Below are 23,845 nucleotides of genomic sequence, written 5' to 3'. Positions count from 1 at the left end.
GCACGGTCCCATCACACACTCCCGGGGTCAGACACAGAGTGAATCTCCCTCACACCGTTCCATCACACACTCCCGGGGTCAGACACAGAGTGAAACTCTCTCTACACCGTCCGGTCACAGACTCCACAGGGTCCGAAACAGAGAGAAACTCCCGCGCACCGTCTTATCACAAACACCTGGGGTCAAACACAGCGTGAAGTTTAAACACAAAATAATCTGCCAATGCTGCGGTGAAAACAACATTCACAACACGCTGGAGGAACTGGACATGTCGGGCAGCACCCGTGGAAGAGTTCCGGCCCGAAACGTTGATTGATCGTTCCACGGATGCTGCCCGAATTGCTGAGCTCCTCCAGCGTGTTGTGAGTGTTACAGAGTGAAGCTCCCTCCTCACAGTCCCATTATACACCAACAGATTCGGAAACAGAACGTATCTCCCTCTTTACTCCCTCTCTCCCACCTCAGCACTCACCATCACTTCAGCGTTCCTGTAGTCTCTAATTGTGAGCCTGTCTCAGAGATAATCTGTGTTTGTGATCAAATGTAGAACTGAGGAGGGAGCGGGAGGAGACGTAGGGCTGTGAATAGGTGGTGAGTTTGCAGCACTGGCAGGAAGTGATGTGAAACCACACGATAATCCTGTGCACACAGAGACACAGGCAAGCTCAGAACTGAGAGATCGATATCGCGTGAAAGACAGCAGATCTGACACCAAAGGTGTGGAGGGGGCTTCACCATGTGTCTGACCCCGGGCGTGTGTGCTGGGACGGTGTGGAGGGAGTTTCACTCTGCGTTTGATCACGGGAGTGTGGGATGGAACAGTGTGGATGGATATTCAGTCCGGTGTGGATATATCTTCTGTGTATCTGACAAAGGACTCTTCCACTTTTGAATTTATTTCCAGACGCTTTGAATCTGGGTGTGAAAAATGCTGCTTCGCCACACCGCCTGCTCTGGAAAATAGGAACAAGGTACGTAGAATCTCTCTTGTCGGGTAGAAAGCGTGGGGAGAAAAAAGAGAAGGCTTCATGAGGAGGGCACTGAGATAGAAAGGCACAGGAGGGAGAGGGGTAAGAGGAAAATGGGAGAGCTGAAGAAAGGAGCGAAATTGAAGCAGGTTGGAGGCAGTCAAGGGAGAGAAATAGTAAGATAGTGAAGGAAGAGTGAGGGACGCAGAGGGAGAACATGATTGACAGGAGGTGATGGAGGGTTTTTGAGAGAGCTCCTGAACTGCGTCTGTTGGGCTGAGGTCCCTGCTATTTTTATTTCTTGCTGCGTATATAGCTCAGTCAGTGCAGCAGCAATCTTTCAATACTTCTCTGAAACACTGACACTGACAACCCCCGGCTTATCTTCCAATGGGTGAAGAGATTCAAACCGCAGATACCGATCAGCCTGCGCTGGTTTCCTGTGACCTTCAAGATCAAAATGTCCGCTTTCTTTCATAAGTGTTACACAATCTAAAATGGCAATCTATTGCTCTGACGTATCCTCCGGGGGGGGGGGGGGAGGTGTGGCGCTTGCTAACTTCGGTGGGTGTTGCTGGTTTGCCCCGGGGCCGTGGTTTCCAGAGCACAGACGATCTGAAGCCCCGGCGATAAGAAGAGCAATGGGAGCGCTGACACTCAAACCAGGAATCACCTGGAGGTTGGGGTTAGCGGGAGAGGGGGCTGGTGTTCGTTGTAAATCTCTCCGACAATAAAGGTTCTGCGTGAGAGACAACATATCGCTCTGTCTCTCCCTCCCTCTTCACTCGTCATCCCCCACTCTTCCCCTTCTTCCATTGTTTTCTGTCTCCTTTCTTCTCTTCCTATATCCTTCCAACTTCCATATTCCTTCCCCTACAATCGCCCCTTCCCTGCATCTCTCCACCCTCTTCCTCCGCCCCTCCCTGTTCGTTTCTCTTTCTCCTGCTTTCCCCCTTTAGCTCGCCCTCTGTTTACTCACTCGCTACTTTAAATTCTCTCCCCATTCTCTCCCACTTCTCGCCCTCCCCTTCTTTCATTCCGCCATCCCTTTCTGACCCCTGTATCCCACGTCTCTCTTTCCGCAAAGCCCTAACCTCCCCTTACTCTGCCCTCCCTGTGTACCTCCCCATTCTCACTACTCTTCCCCCTGCCACTCTCATCGCTCCAGACCACCGCCTCTCACACCCTCAATCTCCCTCTTCCCCAGCACTTCCTCCCCTGCTCTCGGCTCCTCTCTTTATCAGCTGCTCATCTGGTGTTCGTTCCTGTCGGTCTGACTCCGCTGTCAACAGGGGCTGCCTCTGATATCGGATACATCCCCTCGCTGAGTTCAGAGACGCACGGAATCCGAGACAGCATGGAAGACAGCCAGACTTATGCGAATGTTCAGCTCGTCAAACCGGACTTACGGCTTCCATCGAGAAGTGAGTGAGGCCGTGAGGGAAGGAGGGAGTTTCAATCTCTTTCTGTCCCCTGGAGTGTGTAATGGGACGGGGTGGAGGGAGCAACACTCTTTGTCTGACAGTCGGAGCGTGTGATGGGACGGGTGGAGGGAGCGACTCTCTGTTTCTGGCTCTGGGAATGTGTAATGGGACAGTGGGGAGGGAGCTTCACTCGGTGTCTCATCCCGTGTCTGTGTGATGGGATGGTGTGGAGGGAGATTCACTCTGTTGCTGACCGCGGGAGTGGGGAATGGAACGGGGTGGAGGAAGCCTGACTCTGTGTCTGACCACGGGAGTTTGTGATAGGAGCGTGGGACGGGAGCCTCACCCTGTTTCTGACTCTCACTGTTCTTTTCCCAGCTGAACCTGATGTATCGTACGCGAAACCGGATATCAGGGGCCTCTCCGTTCCCCGGACAGATGCAGGTCAGTTTCACTTTGTTGTTTTGACTCTGTTCAGCCGATGTGTCCATTCCTGTCGAGAAATCTCGTGGCACGGGTGCAGTTGACACTAATGATTCCCTGTTTGAGAATGATTCCGAGGCAATGCGTGCGAGACGCGATGAGATACGAGCTCTGTGGGATGGTCGGTGAGGGGGGAGCGCTCTGGGAAGGGGCGGGGTAAGGCAGAGCAGGAGGCGGGGCGGTAGAGACGGAGGGCTGTGGAAAGTGATGAGAAGATTGCTCTGGGTGGGATCGGTGCAGAGAACGTCACGGGATTTGTGGTGTGGTGGGAGAACCGTGTGAGCGGATTAAATTGGGGGGCACTGAGGAGGGGGCTCTGTGTGGTGGGGGGGGGGCGTGGTGCGACAGCAGGGAGTACTGCGGCATGGCCAATAAGGAGGAAACCCCTTGGGAGGAGTGGCGAGGAGGGAGGAGAGTAGAAAGAGGCAGTGAGGAAGGGGAACTCTATAAAATGTGAACAATACTCTCCGCGTTCTAACCCTGCTCTCTCATCCTTTCTACTCTCTCTCCCCTGCCTCCCTCTTTCTCCCCCCTATCTCTCACACGCTAATCCGCTCTCACCTTCTTTTCTTCTTCTCTGGCCCACTAATTCTTTCTCTTACCCTCATTCTCTCCACTTTCCCTACCCTTATCACTGTTTCTACCCTTCTACGCCTCCCGCTCTCTCCGTTGCCATTTCCCCTCTATCTAACTCTCTTTCCCCATTCTCCCCTTTCCCACACTCTCTTTCATATTGTCCTTCTCCACCGCCCTCGTTCTTCTCGCGCACTCTTTCCCTCACTTCGCTCACTTCGCCCCGCCACGTTTTCTCCCTCCTGTTTCAGTCTATCTCCCCGTTCACACCCTCTCGCTGTGACCCAATCTTCCGAGCAACTGCCCCCTCCACACCTTCTCACTCTCTGTATTCTCCTCGTCCCTCTCTCCCCCACGCTCTCCCCTCTCTCATTACCCTCTCTATTTAACCTGTCTCCCCTTCTGTCTCTCTCCCTTTATTTTGCATCCTTGAGCTTCCCAATTTTCCCTTTCCTCAGTCCCCCTCTCTCACCTTCTCCTTCGCTGATGTTTTCACCCCTGCCACTCCCCTACGCATAATCTCTCTCCCTTTTCTCCCTCCCTCTCTCTGTCTTTCCCCTTTCCGTCACCGTTCTCTCTCCCCCATTCACTCCCATCTTCTCACCCATCACTCAAATCGCTCACTCCTCTCTGCCCAGTTCATTCATCCTTTTCATCCTCACTATCCTGCTCTTTCTCCTCGGCTCTTTCCCCTCACTTGAACCTCTCTCTCATCTTCAATATCTACCACTCAGCCCTCTCTTTCCGCACTCTATCTTCCTGCATCGCTGCTCCGTTTCTCTGTCCTCACTCCTCCACCATGCTTTACTGGTCTGTCCTCCTTCTAAATCTCTCTCTCTCATTCTCTCCTCTTTCTTCCCCAGACCGTCTGACCTCCACCTACTCCGAGCTGAACATTGGGAAAGACGAACCCGTCATCGATGAGGATGAGGTTCCTCCCATTGCCTCGAGTTCCGGCGAGCTGCGAGTCACTGCACGAACAGGTCAGGGTTCACAGTACCGACGCCATTCGGAAGGGGTCACGTGTCATACTCCCAAGTGTCCAAGTTTCTAATGCATCTGCCTCGGCCACTACCTCTGGCAGCTTGTGCCACTCACTGACTGCCATCGGGGTAACAAAAGTTCCTGACATTTAACACGTTTTAATTGTCTCTGCTCCATTGATTGTCCTCTTCCCAGCAAGTGACAATCTGTCATTTATCGCACTTTGTTCTCAGTCAGCTTGAATTGCGCAGATCAGGCAGCCTCAAGGCCTTCATCCACACATCCCGCTGCATCGCTGAAGCAGCCTCCGTAATAAAGACTCCGACCCACCCAGGATAATGTACTTACGAGACCCCCGCCCAACCCATACTCTCCCACATCGGGGGAAGATATCAAAACAAGCCTGGCCAGGCACAAAGGCAGTTTGTGCCCGCTTTTATCAGACTATGCAATGGTCCTCGATGACGGTAATGTACTCTAGACACCGCCGTCTGCTACGTCGTGTCCCCTTGAATATTAATGTCTGCCTGCACTGTACTTTCTCTGTAACTGTGACACTTTACTCTGCGCTCAGTTATTCTTTTACCTCTTTTACTCCTATGATGTGATCTGTATCTATGACTTTCCACTGGGACATCTCCTCTTTGAGATATATACAATGATCTGAATGCAAATGTAGATGGGTGGGATAATACACAATAGACAATAGGTACAGGATTAGGCCATTCATCCCTTCGAGTCAGCACCGCTATTCACTGTGATCATGGCTGAACGTCCAGAATCAGTACCCTTTTCCTGCCTTCTCCCTATATCCCTTGACTCTGCGACCTATAACAGCTCGATCTAAATCTTTCTTGAAATAATCCAGAGAATTCGCCTCCACTGCCTTCCTAGGCAGAGCGAGGACCTTTATGTCCTCGTGTCCACGTGAATGGTACCTGAGGATTGGAGGGAGGCGAATGTTTACACCTTGTTCAAAAAAGTTAGTAGGGACAGTCCGGGTAATTATAGTCCAGTGAGCTTTCCGTCTGTCTTGGAAAAGATTCTTAGAGATTGGATCTCTGGGCATTTAGAAAATCATGGTCTGATCAGGGACAGTCAACATGGTTTTGTTAAAGGCAAGTCATGTCTATCAAGCCTTTAGAGTTCTTTGAGGAACTCTAAATGAAATCATTTTAAGCACACCTACTGAACTCTCTCCCATCTGAACCATTCAATCTTAGAGCATGCCGTCTATTAAAAAAAAAAACTCCCTGTAGAGTTATTGAAGCAACACTTTCAGTACGCTGGATGAACTCAGCAGGTCGGGCAGCGTCAGTCAGAAACGATGAGTCGACGTTTCGGACCGGAACCCTTCGTCAGGACTGAAGAATGAAAGATGGGGAAGGATTTGAAGAATGCTTGTAGCTTCAGTTGAAAGACCAGTAACTTGAAAGATAAAGGGGTGGGGGAGGGGAAGCAGTGACTTCATAGCCCTGAATAAATGGGTGGTAGAAGAAGGAGGCGGAACCATGAGGGAGCTGGGGGACGGGGTAGAGTGAAATAGGGATAGAGGAAGGGAGGGGGAGGGAATTACCGAAAGTCGGAGAATTCTATGTTCATACCAAGGGGCTGGAGACTACCTGGACGGTATATGAGGTGTTGCTCCTCCAACCTGAGTTTAGCCTCATCATACAGGTAGAGGAGGCCATATATGGACATATCTGAATGGAAGTGGGAAGCAGAGTTGAAGTGGGTGGCTACCGGGAGATCATAGCTGTTGTGGCGGACGGAGTGGAGGTGCTCGACGAAGTGGTCCCCCAATCTGCGTCGGGTTTCATCGATGTAGATGAGGTCGCACCGGGAGTACCGGATTCAATAGTCGACCCCAACAGACTCACAAGTGAAGTGTTGTCTCACCTGGAAGGACTGTTTGGGGCCCTGAATGTTTGCAGGAGATGAGGTGTAGGGACAAGTTTGGAGGAGCAACACCTCATATACCGTCTCGGTAGTCTCCAGCCCCTTGGTATAAACAATTCCTGCTTGTCTTCCTGCTCTTCTGCAGCAGTGACACTATCTCTGATCAACAGTCCCACCTCTTTTGCCTCTCTCCCTGTCCTTTCTGAAACATCTAAATCCTGGCACTCGAAGTAACCATTCCTCCTCCTTCTATTTCTCTGTCTCTCACATTCTCTTTCTTTCTTCCCAGACGGTGTCACATCCATCTATTCAATGCTGAACCTTCGGAAAGACGACATTCTCATCGATGATTATGAGGATCCTCCCATTACCTCGGCACCCGCCGAAATGCCAGTGACTGCACAAGGAGGTCAGAGTTCACAGTTATGACGTCACTCTGAAGTGGTCACGTGCCATACGCCCAACAATTCAAGTCCTAATGCATCGGCATCCATCACTTCCTCTGGCAGCTCGTTCCATAGACAGACCGCCGTCTGGGTAAAAACAAAATCGTCACTCGGGTCCCAGTTTAAATCTCTTTCTGCTATCATCTCAGAAATGTGCGCTCCGGCCCACGGTTCCTCAAGATTAAAGAAAATTACAGTGCGCATTCACCTTCTCTGTGTACCCACGTGTTTGTATACACCCCTGTAAGGTCACCCCTGCGCTGCAAGGAATAAAGTCCCCACCTGCTCGACTTATCTCCGTAACTGAATCCCTCGAGCCCCGGCAATATCGTCGTAAATATCCCTCTGCAATCTGTCCAGCTCATTGATATATTTCCTATAGCAGGGCGACCAAAACTAAACACCGTACTCCAAGGGCGGCCTCACCGACGTCTTGTACAACTGCAACGTGACCCCCTTAATCCTGTACTCCGTGCCCTGATTGATGAAGGCCGGGACGTCAGACACCTTCACCGACCCCTCTACCGGTAACTTCACTCTCCAGGAACGTTGGACGTGGGGCCCTTTGTCCCACTGTTATTCAACACACGCCAGGGTTTCTCCCGAACACTGTGAACGTTGTACCCTTGTTTTCCTTTCTGAAATACGATAGCTCGCACTTATGAAAAATAAATCACATTTGCAACTGCTCTGCCCCCTTCCCCAGGTAATCGAAATCCCAGTGTAAGCGGTAACTGTCTTCACTGTTTACCTCGGCACCGACGTTAGTGTTGTGTGCAGGCTTACCAACCGCGACCAATATAATCTACCGCAAATCGTCGATATAATTGATAAAGATCACTGGTCCCACCCTTGACCCCGGTGAACACCGTTAGTGACCGGCTTTCTGTCTGAGAAACGAACTTCAAACGTTATGAGGAAAAGGCAAACTTAATAGGCCGAATAGCCTACTTCTGCTCCTATATCTTATGGTCTTGTGCTCTCTCCACAGGTGCGCACGAACAGGAGCCGAAAGAGTACATCGGAAATAGACCATATCGTAAGATCTACTTACTCTGCATCATTACGTGCATCCTTGCCGTGATTGTGGCCGGGCTCTCGATCCACGGTGAGCCGAACGGGGTCCGGGTGGAGTCAGACCGCAAATAAAGAGAGTGGAACAAATTGTTATTGTAAAACACTACAGTGACGCAGACGCGCCCCTTACCGTAACAACACAATAACTCCTCACCATAACACAGACACACCGCTAACCGTGACAAAGACACGGCCTTTACCGTAGCACATTCAGGACTCATCCAGACAATCCTGTCACGGTCGCACGGACGCAAACTTCAATTCGACACAGTTGCACTCCAAACCGAGACAGGGACACGAGCCACATCGTGACACAGACATGGTCCCCCTTACTGGAACATCGACCTGACCCTGACAGTGTAACTGGTACACTCCCCTTAGGCGACACCGAAACTCACCTCGCAGTGAGACCGACACGTCCTTCACCGTGACAGTTAGGCACCGTACACCAAGACACCTACACGCTCCTCAACGAGATCCGTCCAGCTCGGTATCGTGACAAAGACTCACACCAACTTCAACGCCCATTACCGATACGGTATCGGCCCTCAAAATAACTCCGTGGCACCGCTCACTGAGGCACCTCACCGTGACACAGGCAAACCAGTCACCGTGATGCCGACACTTAATTTCACAGCGTCCCCGACCTAGTAGTCTCGGTGACATCGACACACCTCAGCGAGACACTGTCACACCGATCGTGGCCATGACATGTCTCCAAGGTCGACGCAGACACACCCCTCTCTGTGAGATCGGCAGACCCAACACCATGACACAGATACTCCACCCAGCGTGACAACACCAGGTCGCTCACTCTGACATTTCCCTCGCAGTGACATCGAGACACGGTAACCCGGCACAACTCTCGCCGGGGCACAAAAACACCTATCACAGTGACACCGTCACTTACCTCACAGCAACACGAACATGCCCCGTACGATACTGATGCAGACCCCATTGTAACAGTAACACCTTCACCGGGAAATTTATAAACCGCTCAGCGCGGCACAGACACGCACCGCAGGGTGGCGCCGACTTCTCTCACTGTGCCACCAGCACATCCATCACTGTGACACCCTTCACCGTGACACTGACACATCACTCTCTGTGACCCGTTCGGTAGCGTGACGGTGACTCACGTGTCACTGTAAACGATAAATATCTTTCACCTTCTCTCTCAGTATCACAGATTCGTCAGTCTATGATCACGTCTGACCGAAACTACCATGAGTTAACTTCCCACCTGAATCTCTCCCAGAGAACCTGTCTCAAGAATCTTTCTGCGCTCAACTCTGATCTGTCCATTCTCAAACGAATTCACACTGATCTCCGTCACCAGTTCACTGAGACGGAAACGATGTTCAGATCTGTCAACGAAACCAAGGCTCATATCTGTGAATTGTTGACCAGCAGAAGAGGTGAGGCATCATCCACTCTTTAACACGCTCCTCATGACGGGGCAGGCACAGTGAGCGGAAACGTCACTCTGTGCTTAACATAGGGAGTGTGTGAAGAGATGGTATATAGGGAGATTCACTCAGTGTCTGACTCGGTGATCGTGTGATGGGGCTGCGCGGAGGAAGTTGCACTCTATCACCGAACCCAGGAGAGTGTGGTGGGACGTTGTGGAGGTGGTTTCACTCTGTGTCTGACCACGGGATTGTGAGACGTAACATTACAGCTTCGCTCTAGGACTGACTCGGGGACTCTCAGATGGGAGGGTGTGGATCCAGCTTCACTCTATGTCTGACAGTGGGATAGTGTGATGGGACAGTGCCCACAGAGCGTCACCCAATGTCTGAATCCATGGCGTTATGGCACCGTGGAGAAAGATTCATCTGAATCCGGGACAGCGTGATGGGACGTTGCAGAGGGGGCTTCACTCTGTGCGTGATTCCGGAAGTGAGTGATGGGACGGTGCAGAGGAAGCTTCACTCTGTGCTGAATTCAGGAGTGTGTGCTGGGACGGAGCGGATGTTGCTTCACTCTGTGTCAGTCTCAATGGGATCGTAGAGAAAGAGCGTCTGTGTCTGACTCCGGGAGTGTTTGATGGGACAGTGCAGATGGACGTTTATTATATGTGACACCAGATTGTGTGATTGGATGCTGTGGAGAGATTCTGACCCCGTGAGTGTGCCATGGGAGTGTGTGGGTGGAACGTCGCTTTGTGTGAACACAGTGGGGTGTGGTGGGTCAGTTCAGGAAGAGCTTCGTTCTGTGACTCGCCAGGGAGTATGTGATGCGACGTAAGGAGGGAGAGTCACACTGTGTAAGACTCGGGATGTGGGATTGGACCATGTGGTGGGAGATTCATTCTGTCTGTGACCCCGAGACGGTGTAATGGGACGGTGTGAAGGGAACTTTACTCTGTGACTGACCACAGGAGTCTGTGATGGGACCATGTGCAGGGAGCTTCACTCTGTGTCTGACTCCCGGGAGTGTGTGACGGAACACTATGGAGGGAGAGTCACTCTATCTCTGACCCCGAGAGTGTGTGATGGGACGGTGTGGAGGGAGCTTCATTCTGTGTCTGAATCCGGGAGTGTGTGACGGGACCGTATAAGGGGGAGATTCACTCTGTGTCTGACACTTTGCTCTGTGGTGTGTTGAGAAGCTGTAGAGGGGAGAATCATTCTCAATCTGAAATTTTATGTGTGCTCAGGGAGTTTCTTTCCCTGTCTGACCGCTAGAGTGTGTGACGGTGCCACGAAGAGAGAGATTCACACTGTGTCTGACTGGACTTTGTGGAGGGAAATAAATTGTGTTCTCCGAACTAAGGTGTGTGTGTGAGGGGCGGTATGGAGGGAGCGTCACTATGTGTCTGTCCCCAAGAGTGTCTCATGAGACAGTGTGGACGGGAGCTTCATTCCACATCGGGCACCTGGAGTGTGTGATGTGTCCGTGGAGACAGAAACATAGAAACATAGAAAATAGGTGCAGGATTAGGCCATTCGGCCCTTCGAGCCTGCACCGCCATTCAGTATGATCATGGCTGATCATCCAATTCAGAACCCTGTAGCAGCCTTCCCTCCATACCCCCTAATCCCTTAGCCACAAGGGCCACATCTAACTCCCTCTTAAACATAGCCAATGAACTGGCCTCAACTGTTTCCTGTGAGAGAGAATTCCACAGATTCACCACTGTCTGTGTGAAGAAGTTTTTCCTGATCTCGGTCCTAAAAGGTTTCACCTTTATCCTTAAACTGTGACCCCTCATTTTGGACTTCCCCGACATCTGGAACAATCTTCCTGCATCTAGCCTGTCCAATCTCTTCTGAATTTTGCATGTTTCAATAAGGACCCCTTCAATCTTCCAAATTCCAGCCACTATAAGCCTAGTCGATCCAGTCTTTCATCATATGAAAGTCCTGCCATCCCACGAATCAATCTGGTGAACCTTCTTTGTACTCCCTCCATGGCAAGGATGTGTTTCCTCAGATTAGGAGACCAAAACTGCACACAATACTCCAGGGGTGGTCTCACCAAGGAATTATGCAACTGCAGTAGAAACACCCTGCTCCTGTACTCGAATCCTCTTGATGTGAATACCAGCAAATCGTTTGCCTTTTCACTGCCTGCTGTACCTGCATGCCCACTTTCAATGACTGGTGCACAATAACACTGGGGTCTCGTTGCACCTCCCGTTATCCTAATCTGCCACCATTCAGAAAATAATTGGTTTTCCTGTTCTTGCCACCAAACTGGATAAACTCACATTTATCCACATCAAATTGCATCTGCCATGAATTTGCCCACTCACCCAAACAATCCAAGTCACCGTGCATCCTCTTAGCATCCTCCTCACAGCTAACACTGCCACCCAGCTTCGTGTCATCCGCAAACTTGGAGATGTTGCATTTAATTCCCTCGACTAAGTCATTAATATATATTGTAAACAACTGGGGTCCCAGCACTGAGCCTTGCGGTACCCCATTAGTCACTGCCTGCCATTCTGAAAAACGTCTCGTTTATTCCCACTCTTTGCTTCCTGTCTGCCAACCAATTCTCTATCCACATCAATACCATACCCCCAATACCGTGTTCTTTAAGTTTGCACACTAATCTCCTGTGTGGGACCTTGTCAAAAGCCTTTTGAAAATCCAAATATACCACATCCACTGTTTCTCCCCTATCCACTCTACTAGTTATATCCTCAAAAAATTCTATGCGATTCGTCAGACATGATTTTCCTTTCACAAATCCATGCTGACTTTTTCCGATGATTTCACCGCTTTCCAAATCTGCTGTTATCACATCTTTGATAACTGACTCTAGCATTTTCCCCACCACCGATGTCAGGCTAACCGGTCTATTATACCCCGGTTTCTCTCTCACTTTTTTTTTTTTTTAAGCGGGGTTAAGTTAGCCACCCTCCAATCCTCAGGAACTGATCCAGAATCTAAAGAGTTTTGAAGAATTATCACGAATGCATCCACTATTTCTTGGGCTACTTCTTGGTGCACTCTGGAATGCAGACCATCTCGCCCTGGGGATTTATCTGCCTATAATCCCTTCAATTTATCCAACACCACTTCCCTACTAACATGTATTTTCCCTCAGTTCCTCCATCTCACTGAACCCTCGGTCCACTAATATTTCCGGAAGATTATTTATGTCCTCCTTAGTGAAGACAGAACCAAGGTAGTTATTCAATTGGTCTGCCGTGTCCTGGTTCCGCATGAACAATTCACCAGTTTCTGACTCTAAGAACTGCATTTGTCTTATCCAATTATTTTTTTTTCTTTTTACATATCTATAAAAGCTTTTGAGGTCAGTTATTAGGTTCCCTGCAATCTTTCTCTCATCAGCTTTTTTTGCCTTTCCTAATTAAGTCATTTGTCCACCTCTGCCGGACTCCGAATTTCTCCCAGTCCTCAGGTGTGCCGCTTTTTTCTGGCTAATTTGTATGTTTCTTCTTTGGAATTGATACCATCCCTAATTTTCCCTGTCAGCCAGAGGTGCACTACCTTCCCTGGTTTATTCTTGTGCCAAACTGGGATGAACAAATGTTGTAGTTCCTCCATGCGATCTTTGAATGCTTGCCGTTGGATATCCTCCGTCAACCCTTTAATTATCATTTGCCAGTCTATCTTCGCTAATTCACTTTTCATACCTTCAAAGTTACCCTTAATTTCAGAACCTTTGTTTCTGAATTAAATATGTCACTCTCCATCTTCATGAAGAAATCCACTATATTATGATCACCCTTACGCATGGGCCTAGCAGTACAAGATTGCTACCTAACCCTTCCTCATTACTCAGTACCCGGTCTAGAATTATCTGCTCTCTAGTTGGTTCCTGGACATGTTGATTCAGAAAACCATCGGGCATACATTCCAAGAAATCCTCTTCGTCAGCACACTAACCAATTTGGTTCACCCAATCTATATGTAGATTCAAGTCACACATTATAACTGCTGTTCCTTTATTGCACGCATTTCTAATTTTCTGTTTAATGCCATCTCTAACCTCATTACTACAGTTAGGTGGCCTGTACACAACTCCCACCAGCGTTCTCTGTCCCTTAGTGTTATGCAGCTTTACCCGTATCGATTCCACATCCTCCCGGCTTATGTCCTTCCTTTCTAATGCGTTAATCTCCTCTCTAACCAGCAATGCTACCCGACCTCATTAATTGTCATGTCTATCCCTCTTGAATATTGAATATCCCTGAATGTTGAGCTCCCATCCTTGGTCACACAGGAGCCATGTCTCTGTGATCCCAACTACAGCATATTCATTAATAACTATGTGCACATTCAATTCACCCACCTTGTTACGAATGTTCCTTGCATTGACACACAAAGCCTTCAGGCTTGCTTTTACAACACTCTTAGCCCCTATACAATTATGTTGAAAAGTGGTCCTTTTTGATTTTTACCCTGAATTTGCCGGCCTGCCACTTTTGCGTTTCACCTTACTACTTTTTGCTCTACCCTCATTTTACACCCCTCTGTCTCTCTGCACTTGTTCCCATTCCCCTGCCACATTAGTTTAAATCCTTCTTAACAATAGTAGCGAACGCTCTCCTTAGGACATTGGTTCCAGTCTAGCCCAGGTGCAGACCGTCCTGTTTGTACCGGTGTCAACTCCTCTAGAACAGGTTCAAATGCCCCAGAAAATTGAATCCCTCCCCGTTGCACGATTTTCAACCCACGTATTTATCTGATATATCCTGCTATTTCTACTCTGAGTGTCACGTGGCACTGCTGCTAATCCAGAGATTATTACCCTCGTGGTCCTGCTTTTTAGTTTATCTCCTAACTCCCTAAATTCACCTTCTAGGACTTCATCCCGTTATTTTACCTCTTTCCTTGGTACTTATGTGCACCACCACCACTGGCTGTTCACCCTCCCACTCCAAAATGTCCTGCAGCCACTGAGAGACATCCTTGACCCCTGCACCAGGGAGGCAACATACCCTCCTGGAGTCTCGTTTGCTCCCGCAGAAACGCCTATCTATTCCCCTTACAATCGAGTCCCCTATAACTATAGCTCTCCCACTCATTTTCCTTCACCTCCTGTGCAGCAGAGCCACCCATGGTGCCATGAACTCGGCTGCTGCTAACTCCCCCTGATGAGACATCTCTCCCAACAGTATCCAAAACAGTATATTTGTTTAGGAGAGAGATGACCTCAGGGAACTCCTGCACTAGCTGCCTACTGCTACGCTGTCTAGCGGCCACCCATTCCCTTTCTGCCTGTGTAGCCTTTACTTGCGGTGTGACCAACTCACTGAACGTGCTATTCACGACTTCCTCAGCAACGCGGATGCTCCAGTATAAATCTAATCGCAGCTCCAGCCGTTCAATGCGGTCTGCCAGAATCCGCAGCTGGACACATTTCCTGCACACATAGTCGTCAGGGATAGTGGAAGTGCCTGATTTCGCACATGCAGGTGAACAAACCATGGGGCCGATCTGAGCTGTCATGACCTACCCAATACGCTACAGCCTCGCCGCCTTCCTTGCTCCAAATAAAATACCGCTGCATACCGTTCTACTTTTAAAGGAACTTACCCTGCCTTACCTCACTTGGAGTGTAGCTCGCCTTCAGCACGGTGTCGAGGGAGCTTCACTCTGTGTCTGATTCGGGGAAAGTGTGATGAGACGCTGGTGAAGGAGCCTTACACCATTTCTGGGCAAGAGAGTGGGCAAGAGCTTTCTTCATGTCTTTCTTCGGCTGTCGGTAGTCGGATGGTGCTGAAGGAGCTACACCGTACCACTTCCCTGCGGTGTGCGAATGGACACTGTGAGGCTAGCTTAACTCTGTGCCTCATCCTTCTGTTTCATGGTAGAAGGGTGTGGAGAAAACGTCACTCTGTGTTTGACCCCGGGAATGTGTGATGGGACGGCGTGGAGGGAGCTTCATTCTATGTCTGACCCCAGGATTTTGTACAGGGATCTTTGCTGGGTTTTTGAAATCTGTATTCGGTGACGGGACGGTGTGAAAGAAGCATCACGCGATGCCTGACTCTGTGAGACCGTGATGGAACGGTGCTGAGGGGAGTTTCATTCCCTGTCTGTTCCCGTGTGTGTGATGAGCTTTGCTGAGGTATTTTCATTCTGTGCCTGTTCCCGGGTGTGTGATGGGACGGTGCTGATGGAGCTTCACTCTGTGTTTGTCCGCAAGAGCGTGTGATGCGACAGTGGACTATTCAGAGGAAGCTTCATTTTCTGGCTGACCACGGGAGGGTTTGATGGAATGGTGTGGAGGGAATTTCACTCTGTGCCCGACCCCGGGAGTGTGGGATGGGACGTGTGGAGGGAGCTTCATACAGTGTCTGACCCCGGGAGCGTGTGACGGCATGGTGCGGAGGGAGTTTCACACTGCAGTGGCATGCAACCATTTGGGATTCCCTGATCAAAATTTCTTTTACTGTGAATAGCTAAACGAGTAAAAGATGAACTGATTTCCAAAAAACATAAAGTTAAAGATGACAGTTTTCTTTAATATTTTAGGCAAGAGAACTTTTTTATTTCCATCTTTTACGTTCCAAAATAGCAAACAATGAAAAGGCATGAAGAAAAAATATGGACACCCTGCATGTCAGTACTTAGTAACACAACCTTTGGGAAGAATCACAGCTTGTGGAAACCATAAAAACATTACAGCACAGAAACAGGCCTTCTGGCTCTTCTTGGCTGTGCCAAATCATTTTTGGTGTGGTCCCACTAACCTGCGCCTGGACCATATCCCTCAATACACCTCACCTCTCATCATTGTACCTGTGCAAGATTTGCTTCAATGTTAAATATGAGCCCGCATTTACCACTTTATCTGGCTGCTCATTCCGCACTCCTACCTCTCTATGAGTGAAGAAGCCACCGACCCCTAATATTCTCTTTGAAATTTCCCCCCTTCACCCTTAACTCATGTCTTCTCTATTTTATTTTTTTTATCTCCCCTTGCCTCTGTAGAAAAAAAGAGCATGTTTGCATTCACCCAACCAATACCCATCATAACCCGTCATAATTAAGATACATGGATATATATACACCACAATTGTATGCACCTCTTTCAAATCCCCCCTCATTCTTCTACGCTCCAGGAAATCAAGTTCTGCCCTTTACAACCTCTCTCTGTGACTGAGTTTCTCAAGTCCCCGCAACATCCTTGTAAACCTTCTCTGCATATTGGAACCATGTTAATATCCTTTCTGTAATTAGGTGAGCAAAACAGCAAACAATACTCCAAATTCGGCCTCACCAATGTCTTGTACAACCGCTCCATAGCATTCCAATCCTCTGTCAATACTTTGATTTATAACACGATGTTCCAGAAGCTGTCTTTACGACACGATCTGCCTGTGACGCCCCTTTTAGAGAATTTTGCATCTGCGTTCTCAGACCCCTCTGTTCCACCGCACTCCTCAGTGCCCAACCATTTACCTTCTATCTTCTACCTTGGTGTGTCCTTCCAGAGTGTAATACCTCACACTTATCTGTGTTAACCTCCATTTGCCATTTTTCAGCCCATTTTCCAGCTGGTCAAAATCCCTCTGCAAGCTTGGAAAAGCTTCGTCACTGTCCACTACTCCTCCACACTTGGTATGATCAGCAAATTTGCTGATCCAACATATCACATTATCATCCAGCCATTGATACAGATGACAAATATAAATGGACCCAGCACTGATCCCTGTGGCACACCACCAGTCACAGGCCTCCACTCAGAGAAGCAATCCTCCACTACCACCCTCTGGTTTCTCTCATTGAAGCAACGTCTAATCCATTTTACTGCCTCTGCATGTATAGCTAGCGACTGACTCTTCCTGACTAACGTCCCATGCGGGACCTTGTCAAAGGCCTTACTGAAATCCCTATAGACAACATCCACTGCGTTTCCTACACCCACCCTCCTGGTAACCTCCTCGAAAAACTCTAATAGATTTGTTAAACATGACGTTCCACGCACAACCCCATGTTGACTCTCCCTAATAAGTCCCTGTCTATCCAAATACTTGTAGATCCTGTCTCTTAGACCTCTTTCCAATAATTTATCTCCTAATGATGTCAAAACTAACAGCCTATAATTTCCGGGATTACTTTCTGAGCCTCGATTAAACTAGGGAACAGCATGAGCTATCCTCCAATCCTCCGGCACTTCACCTGTCGGTAACGACATTTTAAATATATCTGACAGGGCCCCTGCAATTACAACACTAGTCTCATTTAAGGTCCAAGGGAATACCCTGTCAGGCTCTGGGGATATATACCTCAAGATTGCAAGCACCTCTTCCTCTTGAATTTGTATCGGTTCCGTGGCCTCATTTGTTGTTTGCCCGATTTCTATTGACTCCATGCCAGTTTCCTTAGTACATAACGACACACAAAAAGAATAAAATAAAATAAAATAAAATCTCCCCTATTTCGTCTGGTTTCATACATAGCCGACCACTCTGATCTTCATTAGGACCAATTTTATCCCTTACTCTCCTCTTGCTCTTAATAAACCTGCGGAAATTCTTCGGATTATCCTTCACCTTGACTGTCAAAGCAACCCCGTCTTCCTCTAGCCCTCCCGATTTCTTTGTTAAGTACTTTTTCACTTGTTTATATTACTCAAGCACCTTATTTACTCCCTGTTTCCTATACATGTAAAACATCTTCTCTCCTTCTTTATCAGTGTTCCAATATTCCTCGAGAACCTAGCTTCCTTACTCTTACTCACTTTTCCTTTAATCCTTACAGGGAAATTCAACTCTGCACTCTCAAAATGTCACCTTTGAAGGCCTCTCACGTATCAATCATATCCTTGCCAGCGAACAACCTGTCCCATCCACGCTTTTTAGATCCTTTCTCATTTCTTCAAATTTGGCCTTTTTCCAGTTTAGAACCTCAACCCGAGGACCAGAGGTATCTTTATCCATGGTCAAATTGAAACTAATAGTGTTATGAACAGTGGAATCAAAGTGTTCCCCTACACACACTTCCGTCACCTGTACTAACTCGTTTCCAAATAGGAGATCTAATATTATATCGTCTCTGGTTGGTAGCTCTAAATATTGATTTAGAAAACCTTTCTGAACGCATTTTACAAGCTCTAACCCGTCTAGACCTTTAACAGTATGGGACTCACAATCAGTATGTGGAAAACTAAAATCCCCGTCTATCACAACTTCATGTTTCTTGCAGTTGTCTGCTATCTCTTTGGAGATTTGCTCCTCCCATTCTCGCTGACTATTGGGTGGTCTATAATACAACCCCATTAAAATGGTCATACTTTTCCTGTCTTTCAGCTCCACCCATAAGGTCTCGGAAGACAAGCCCTCTGATCTGCCCTGACTGAGCACTGCTGTGAGATTTTCCCTGACCAGCAATGCCACACCCGCTTCCCTTCATTCCTCTGCCTCTATCACGTCTGAAACATCGGAACGCTGGAACATTAAGCTGCCAGTCCTGCCCCTGCTGTAGCCAAGTTTCACTAATTGATATTATGTCGTAATTCCATGTGTCAATCCACGCCCTCAGCTCGTCAGCCTTCCCCAGGATACTTCTCGCTTTGAAATAGAGAACACATCAGATGATTATTACAACCACACATAACCCTTCTGTTTGTGACTTTCCATGAACTTTTAACACCAATTATTTTCACCCCCGCTCCGCTATCTGCTCTGGCACTCTGGTTACCAACCCCATCCCCCTGCAGATTTAGTTTAAACCCTCCACAATAGTACAGACAAATTTCCCAGCAAGAATATTGGCTCCCCTGTAGTTCAGGTGTACCCGTCACTCTTGTACAGGTCACACCTGCCGCAGAAATGGTCCCAAAGATCCTGAAATCTGAAACTCTGCCCCCTACACCAGTTCTCAGCCACGTGTCTATCCGCCAGAGCATCCTATTCTTACCGTCACTGGCACGTGGCACAGGTGGCAATCCTGAGATTACCACCCACCCTGGAGGTCCTGCTGTTTAACTTCCGACCAAGGTCTCTATACTCACTTTTCAGGACCTGCTCCGTGGGGAGGGACGTGTAGACTAGGGAGTCGCCGAAGGAACGATCCCTTCGGAAAGCGGAGAGGAGTAGAGAGTGAAAGATGTGTTTCCTGGTGGGTCCTGTTGAATTTGGCTGAAGTTGCGGAGGATAAGGTGCTGGATCCGGAGTCTGGTGGGGTGGACGGTGAAGACAAGGGGGTCTCTGTCCCTGTTGTGGTGACGGGAGGATGGGGTGAGGGCTGAAGTCCGGGAATGCAGGAGCTGCGGGTGAGGGCATCATTGATGACGGTCGAAGGGTCTGATCCCGTGTGGTGTTGGTTGGGACGGAATGGAGGGAGATTCACTCTATCTCTCACCCCGATGTGCGTGATTGGACGGTGTGGGGTGATATTCACTACTTCTTATTCCTATTTCCAGAGCATACGTGTTCCAAGGACTGGATCACAAATAAAGACCGGTGTTATTTCGTATCCACGTCTGAAACATTTTTCCCAACAGCGATGCAAGAATGTTCAAACCGTGATGCAAGGCTGCTTGAAATCAATTCAAGAGATGAAGCGGTATGTGTCACATCACAAGAAGATCTCACAAGAATCATCAGACACTTCCGGGGTGACACACAGAGTGACACCCATACTACACTCCCAGGACACATTCTCGGGTTCAGACATAGAGTTATCTCCCTCCACACCGTCCCATCACTCCCCCGGGTTCAACCACAGAGTTACTCCCAGAATACACTCTTAGTACACATTCTCGGGGTCAGACACAGAGTTAAGCTCCCTCCACACTGTCCCATCACACACTCCCGGATTCGAACACAGAGTGAATGTTCCTACACAGCGCCCCATGACACATTCATGGATATGGCACATAGTGAATCTCCCTCCACACCGTCCCATCACACACTCCCGGGGTCAGACACAGAGTGAATCTCCCTCCACATCGTCCCAACACTCCCCCGGGTTCAGCCACGGAGTTACTCCCACAGTACACTCCTAGCACACTTTCTCGGGGTCAGACACAGAGTGAATCTTCCTACACACCGTCCCATGATACATTCACAGGATATGGCAAACAGTGAAGCTCCCTCCACACCGTCCAATCACAGGTTCATGTTGTAATCAACTGAGAGAAACTCCGTACATACTTTTCGATTCTTGGCATTAATCAAATAAATTTAATTTCACAGAGCTTTGTATCCGACAAACTTGTGTACCGAAACAGTGCATACTGGATTGGAAAATGCGAAGACGGGTGAGATTTGGATTACTCTGTGGTGTGAGAGTTGGGTATTGACATAACCCTGACGGGAGAAAGTGGGATTAGTTTACGATGAAACTATACATGGTTCTCAGGAGAGTGTGGTACAATGAGGACATTTTAAGTCCGACACGTGTCTGTCGGGGAATGTCCGGGCAGTGGAGATAATTCGGAAACTGCCTGGGGGCACTGTGGAGAGCTCAGGACACAGGAATTATCTCATTTTTTGTACTGACGCATATCGGTGAGGAAAGCGCGGTGGAGTGGGATTATTTTGGAGATAGTCGCCGGGCTGTGAGGAGAGGGATTAACAGCGGCATTTGTTTGGTGAATGACATAGATCTGAGGGGCGAGAGTAGGACAACTGGATTAGTTTGGAGGCCGATACAGGGCGCTAATGGGACTGGTTTGCAAACTCACGCACGGATGTGGGAGAGAGGGTGCCAGTTGTACAAGTCTGGGAGCGGACCAGAGTTTATAGTGAGTGCGCCGTGTACTGCGATATGTTCGGAGACTGACACGATGCTCTGGGTATAGTGAGGGGAAACAGGATTATTCTGGGACCGACACAGGGATGATGCAAGAGTGTGGACGAGAGGGATTCATCTCAGGACAGCCATAAGTCTGTGGGGAGACGGTGGGACAGTGGGGTTTGTACGGGGAATGAAAGAGATCTGAAGGGAGAGCGTGGTCCTGTTCGATTTGTATGGGGACTGACAGAAGACTGTGGCGAGAAAGCGGTACGGTGCGATTAGTTTGGGGAGACATGGGTCTGTGGGGTGACATTCGGTCTGCACGATTAGTTTGGGAACTGACACGGGATTGTGGGGAGACATTTGGACCATTGTGTCTGTCTGGGTACTGGCACGGAGCTGTGGGGAGAGAGTGGATGAGTGGGATCAGTTTGGGGACTGGCACAGGCTGTTAGAAGAGATTGATTTCATGGGCTTAGCTTGTAGACTGTCTCGCCTCGGGTTCTCTGCTGGAGCTGCTTTGTCTCTGTTAAAATTGTTAACCGTCTTGGACAGGAATGTAGACTGGGATCTTCTGTACAAGGTGTCCTCGGGGACGTCAGACTGCAGAGACTGCCACTCGTACCCAGCGAAGAGTTCTTGCAATCATGCTCGGCGTTTCATCTGCGAGAAGTCGGCAGTTTTGTTCCCGCATATTCCTGAACATACTCAGGATCTCTGTCAACATCCAATGGAGGCGACAGAAATCAAGTAACCTACTGACCAACTCCCCTCTTCCCGTTCTATCTGAACCCTCCGTCTCCCTGATATCTCTCTCTCTCTCTCTCTCTCTCTCTCTCTCTCTCTCTCTCTCTCTCTCTCTCTCTCTCTCTTTCTCTTTTTCACCCACTATCAACTTAATCATGTGCCGTCTGTGCCAGTGGGGCCGATTTGAATCAAGTATCCAACCCTCTACTTCCCAATTCTCTCTTCGTCAACTATCACGCCTCCACCCTCTCAAACTCCCTCCTCACGCTCTCTACCTCTTCGTCCTACTAGATTCTCCCCACCACACACCAACAGATGTCAGTCCCCTTCGGTCCCCTGCGTTCTCGCTATTCCAACCCCGTCCCACACTTCTCCACTCCCTCTACCTTTCCGTGCACCCTCTTTTGCCTCGCCCTTTCTCCGCTCGCTCTTTCTACTCTTCCTCTGCCAACTCTCTCTCACTTTCTCCCCACCCCTACAGCTCTCTCTCCCTTCCGTCCCCGTCCTCTCAAAACCCTCCGTCTCCCTCAGTGCCCTACCTGGTAAAGACCAGCGTGCCAGGTGTCCTGTCCACCAGTATCGGATGTTTTCCACCGGAATCGCAATTTGATTTATTATCTGAAAAAAAATTGCAGCCTGGATTATGTTCTTTGGCAGCATCTCTATCCCACAATGATGCACAATTAATGTAAATTACAAATTTTAATAAACACAGCAAAAATGTTCTTGCGTTCAAAGATGGGACGGCGCAGGGGCAGAAGCTGGTTCCTGGATGTTGTGTGTGGGTGTTTACACTCATGTGACTCCTCCCCGATGGTAGTAACGAGCAGAGAGTTTCCCCGAGTGGGGAGGGTCCTCAGTGATGGACGGCGCCTTCTCGAGGCATCGCCTCTTTTAAATGTCCTCGATGGTAGGGAGGGATGTGCCCGTCGGACTGGGGTAAGTCAGGCAGTTCTGACGTGCGCGACAGGGAGATCTGTCTTGTCTTGTCCTCGCTTTCGTGGGGTAAGTGAGGCATTCTGCCGTTGCCATGCGTGGGGGGCGGGGTGGGGTGTTGTTTTCCGGTCTTGTCTTGTCTTGGCTTTGCCTCTGTTAGGTAACTCCGGCCGTTCTACAGTTAACTTACGGATGGACCTGTTCCACATTGGTGTGGAGATAAATTTGAGTCCCGGCTTGTCTAGGAATAAGTCCCAGCTCTAAGTCTGTGTACTGTCCTGTCTCATGTTAGTGTCGTGTTAAAGATGATCCCCGGCTTTTCGGAGGATAATTCCAGGCTCTATGTTGATGTACAGTTCCCAGTCTGTCTCCGAGCTGTGGCCTCCGAGTTAGCGACCTCCACATTCCAAGACTCAGGACCCCAGGCTGCAGCCTCCAGCATCAAGACCCAAGACCCCAACCTATCTCCAATCTCAAGCCTCAAGACCCCAGCCTGTCTCCAAGCTTAGGCCTCAAGACCCCAAGCCTGTCTCCAAGCTCAGGCCTCAAGACCCCAGCCTGTCTCCAAGCTCAGGCCTCAGTGCCCCAGCCTGTCTCCAAGCTCAGGCCTCAAGACCCCAGCCTGTCTCCAAGCTCAGGCCTGAAGACCCCAGCCTGTCTCCAAGCTCAGGCCTCAAGACCGCAGCCTGTCTCCAAGCTCAGGCCTGAAGAACCCAGCCTGTCTCCAAGCTCAGGCCTCAAGTCCCCAGCCTGTCTCCAAGCTCAGGCCTCAAGTCCCCAGCCTGTCTCCAAGCTCAGGCCTCAAGACCCCAGCCTGTCTCCAAGCTCAGGCCTCAGGGCTCAAGCCTCTCTCCAAGCTGAAGCCTCAAAACCCCAGCCTGTCTCCAAGCTCAGGCCTCAAGACCCCAACCTATCTCCAATCTCAAGCCTCAAGACCCCAGCCTGTCTCCAAGCTCAGGCCTCAAGACCCCAGTCTGTCTCCTAGCTCAGTTTCAAGACCCCAGCCTGTGTCCTGCAGTCATGTCATGTCCTTGCCCAGTTCAGGGGCCCGAGCCCGCGGCAAGTCCCGGGTTCTGTGTCCTTGTCCAGGCTTTAACTCGGAGCCTAAGCCCAGTCTCCTAGTGCACAGTTCG

General features: G+C 49.3%; 1 protein-coding gene across 1 annotated transcript; it reads left to right on the top strand.

Moving 5' to 3' along the window:
- Window positions 1-902: 902 nt before the first annotated feature.
- Window positions 903-22,499, top strand: LOC140207779 (uncharacterized). Its single transcript, XM_072276340.1, has 10 exons — window positions 903-971; window positions 2,261-2,392; window positions 2,771-2,836; window positions 4,312-4,431; window positions 6,621-6,740; window positions 7,769-7,885; window positions 9,036-9,272; window positions 19,711-19,853; window positions 20,486-20,550; window positions 21,585-22,499. Exons 2-10 carry the CDS (start codon window positions 2,326-2,328, stop codon window positions 21,781-21,783), a joined length of 1,134 nt encoding a protein of 377 aa, XP_072132441.1. The 5' UTR covers window positions 903-971; window positions 2,261-2,325; the 3' UTR covers window positions 21,784-22,499.
- Window positions 22,500-23,845: the final 1,346 nt, after the last annotated feature.

Source organism: Mobula birostris, chromosome 13, assembly GCF_030028105.1.
Source record: "Mobula birostris isolate sMobBir1 chromosome 13, sMobBir1.hap1, whole genome shotgun sequence".
Classification (NCBI taxonomy): domain Eukaryota; kingdom Metazoa; phylum Chordata; class Chondrichthyes; order Myliobatiformes; family Myliobatidae; genus Mobula; species Mobula birostris.
Note: the sequence above shows the minus strand (reverse complement) of the source record. Positions and strands in the feature narration are given on the sequence as shown.

Excerpts from the sequence above, each read along its gene's own strand:
- LOC140207779 (XM_072276340.1), top strand. The coding sequence starts at position 2,326 with ATGGAAGACAGCCAGACTTATGCGAATGTTCAGCTCGTCAAACCGGAC. Across the intron at positions 2,393-2,770 it reads CTTACGGCTTCCATCGAGAA|CTGAACCTGATGTATCGTAC; the intron begins GTGAGTGAGGCC and ends TTCTTTTCCCAG. Across the intron at positions 19,854-20,485 it reads TCAATTCAAGAGATGAAGCG|AGCTTTGTATCCGACAAACT; the intron begins GTATGTGTCACA and ends TTAATTTCACAG.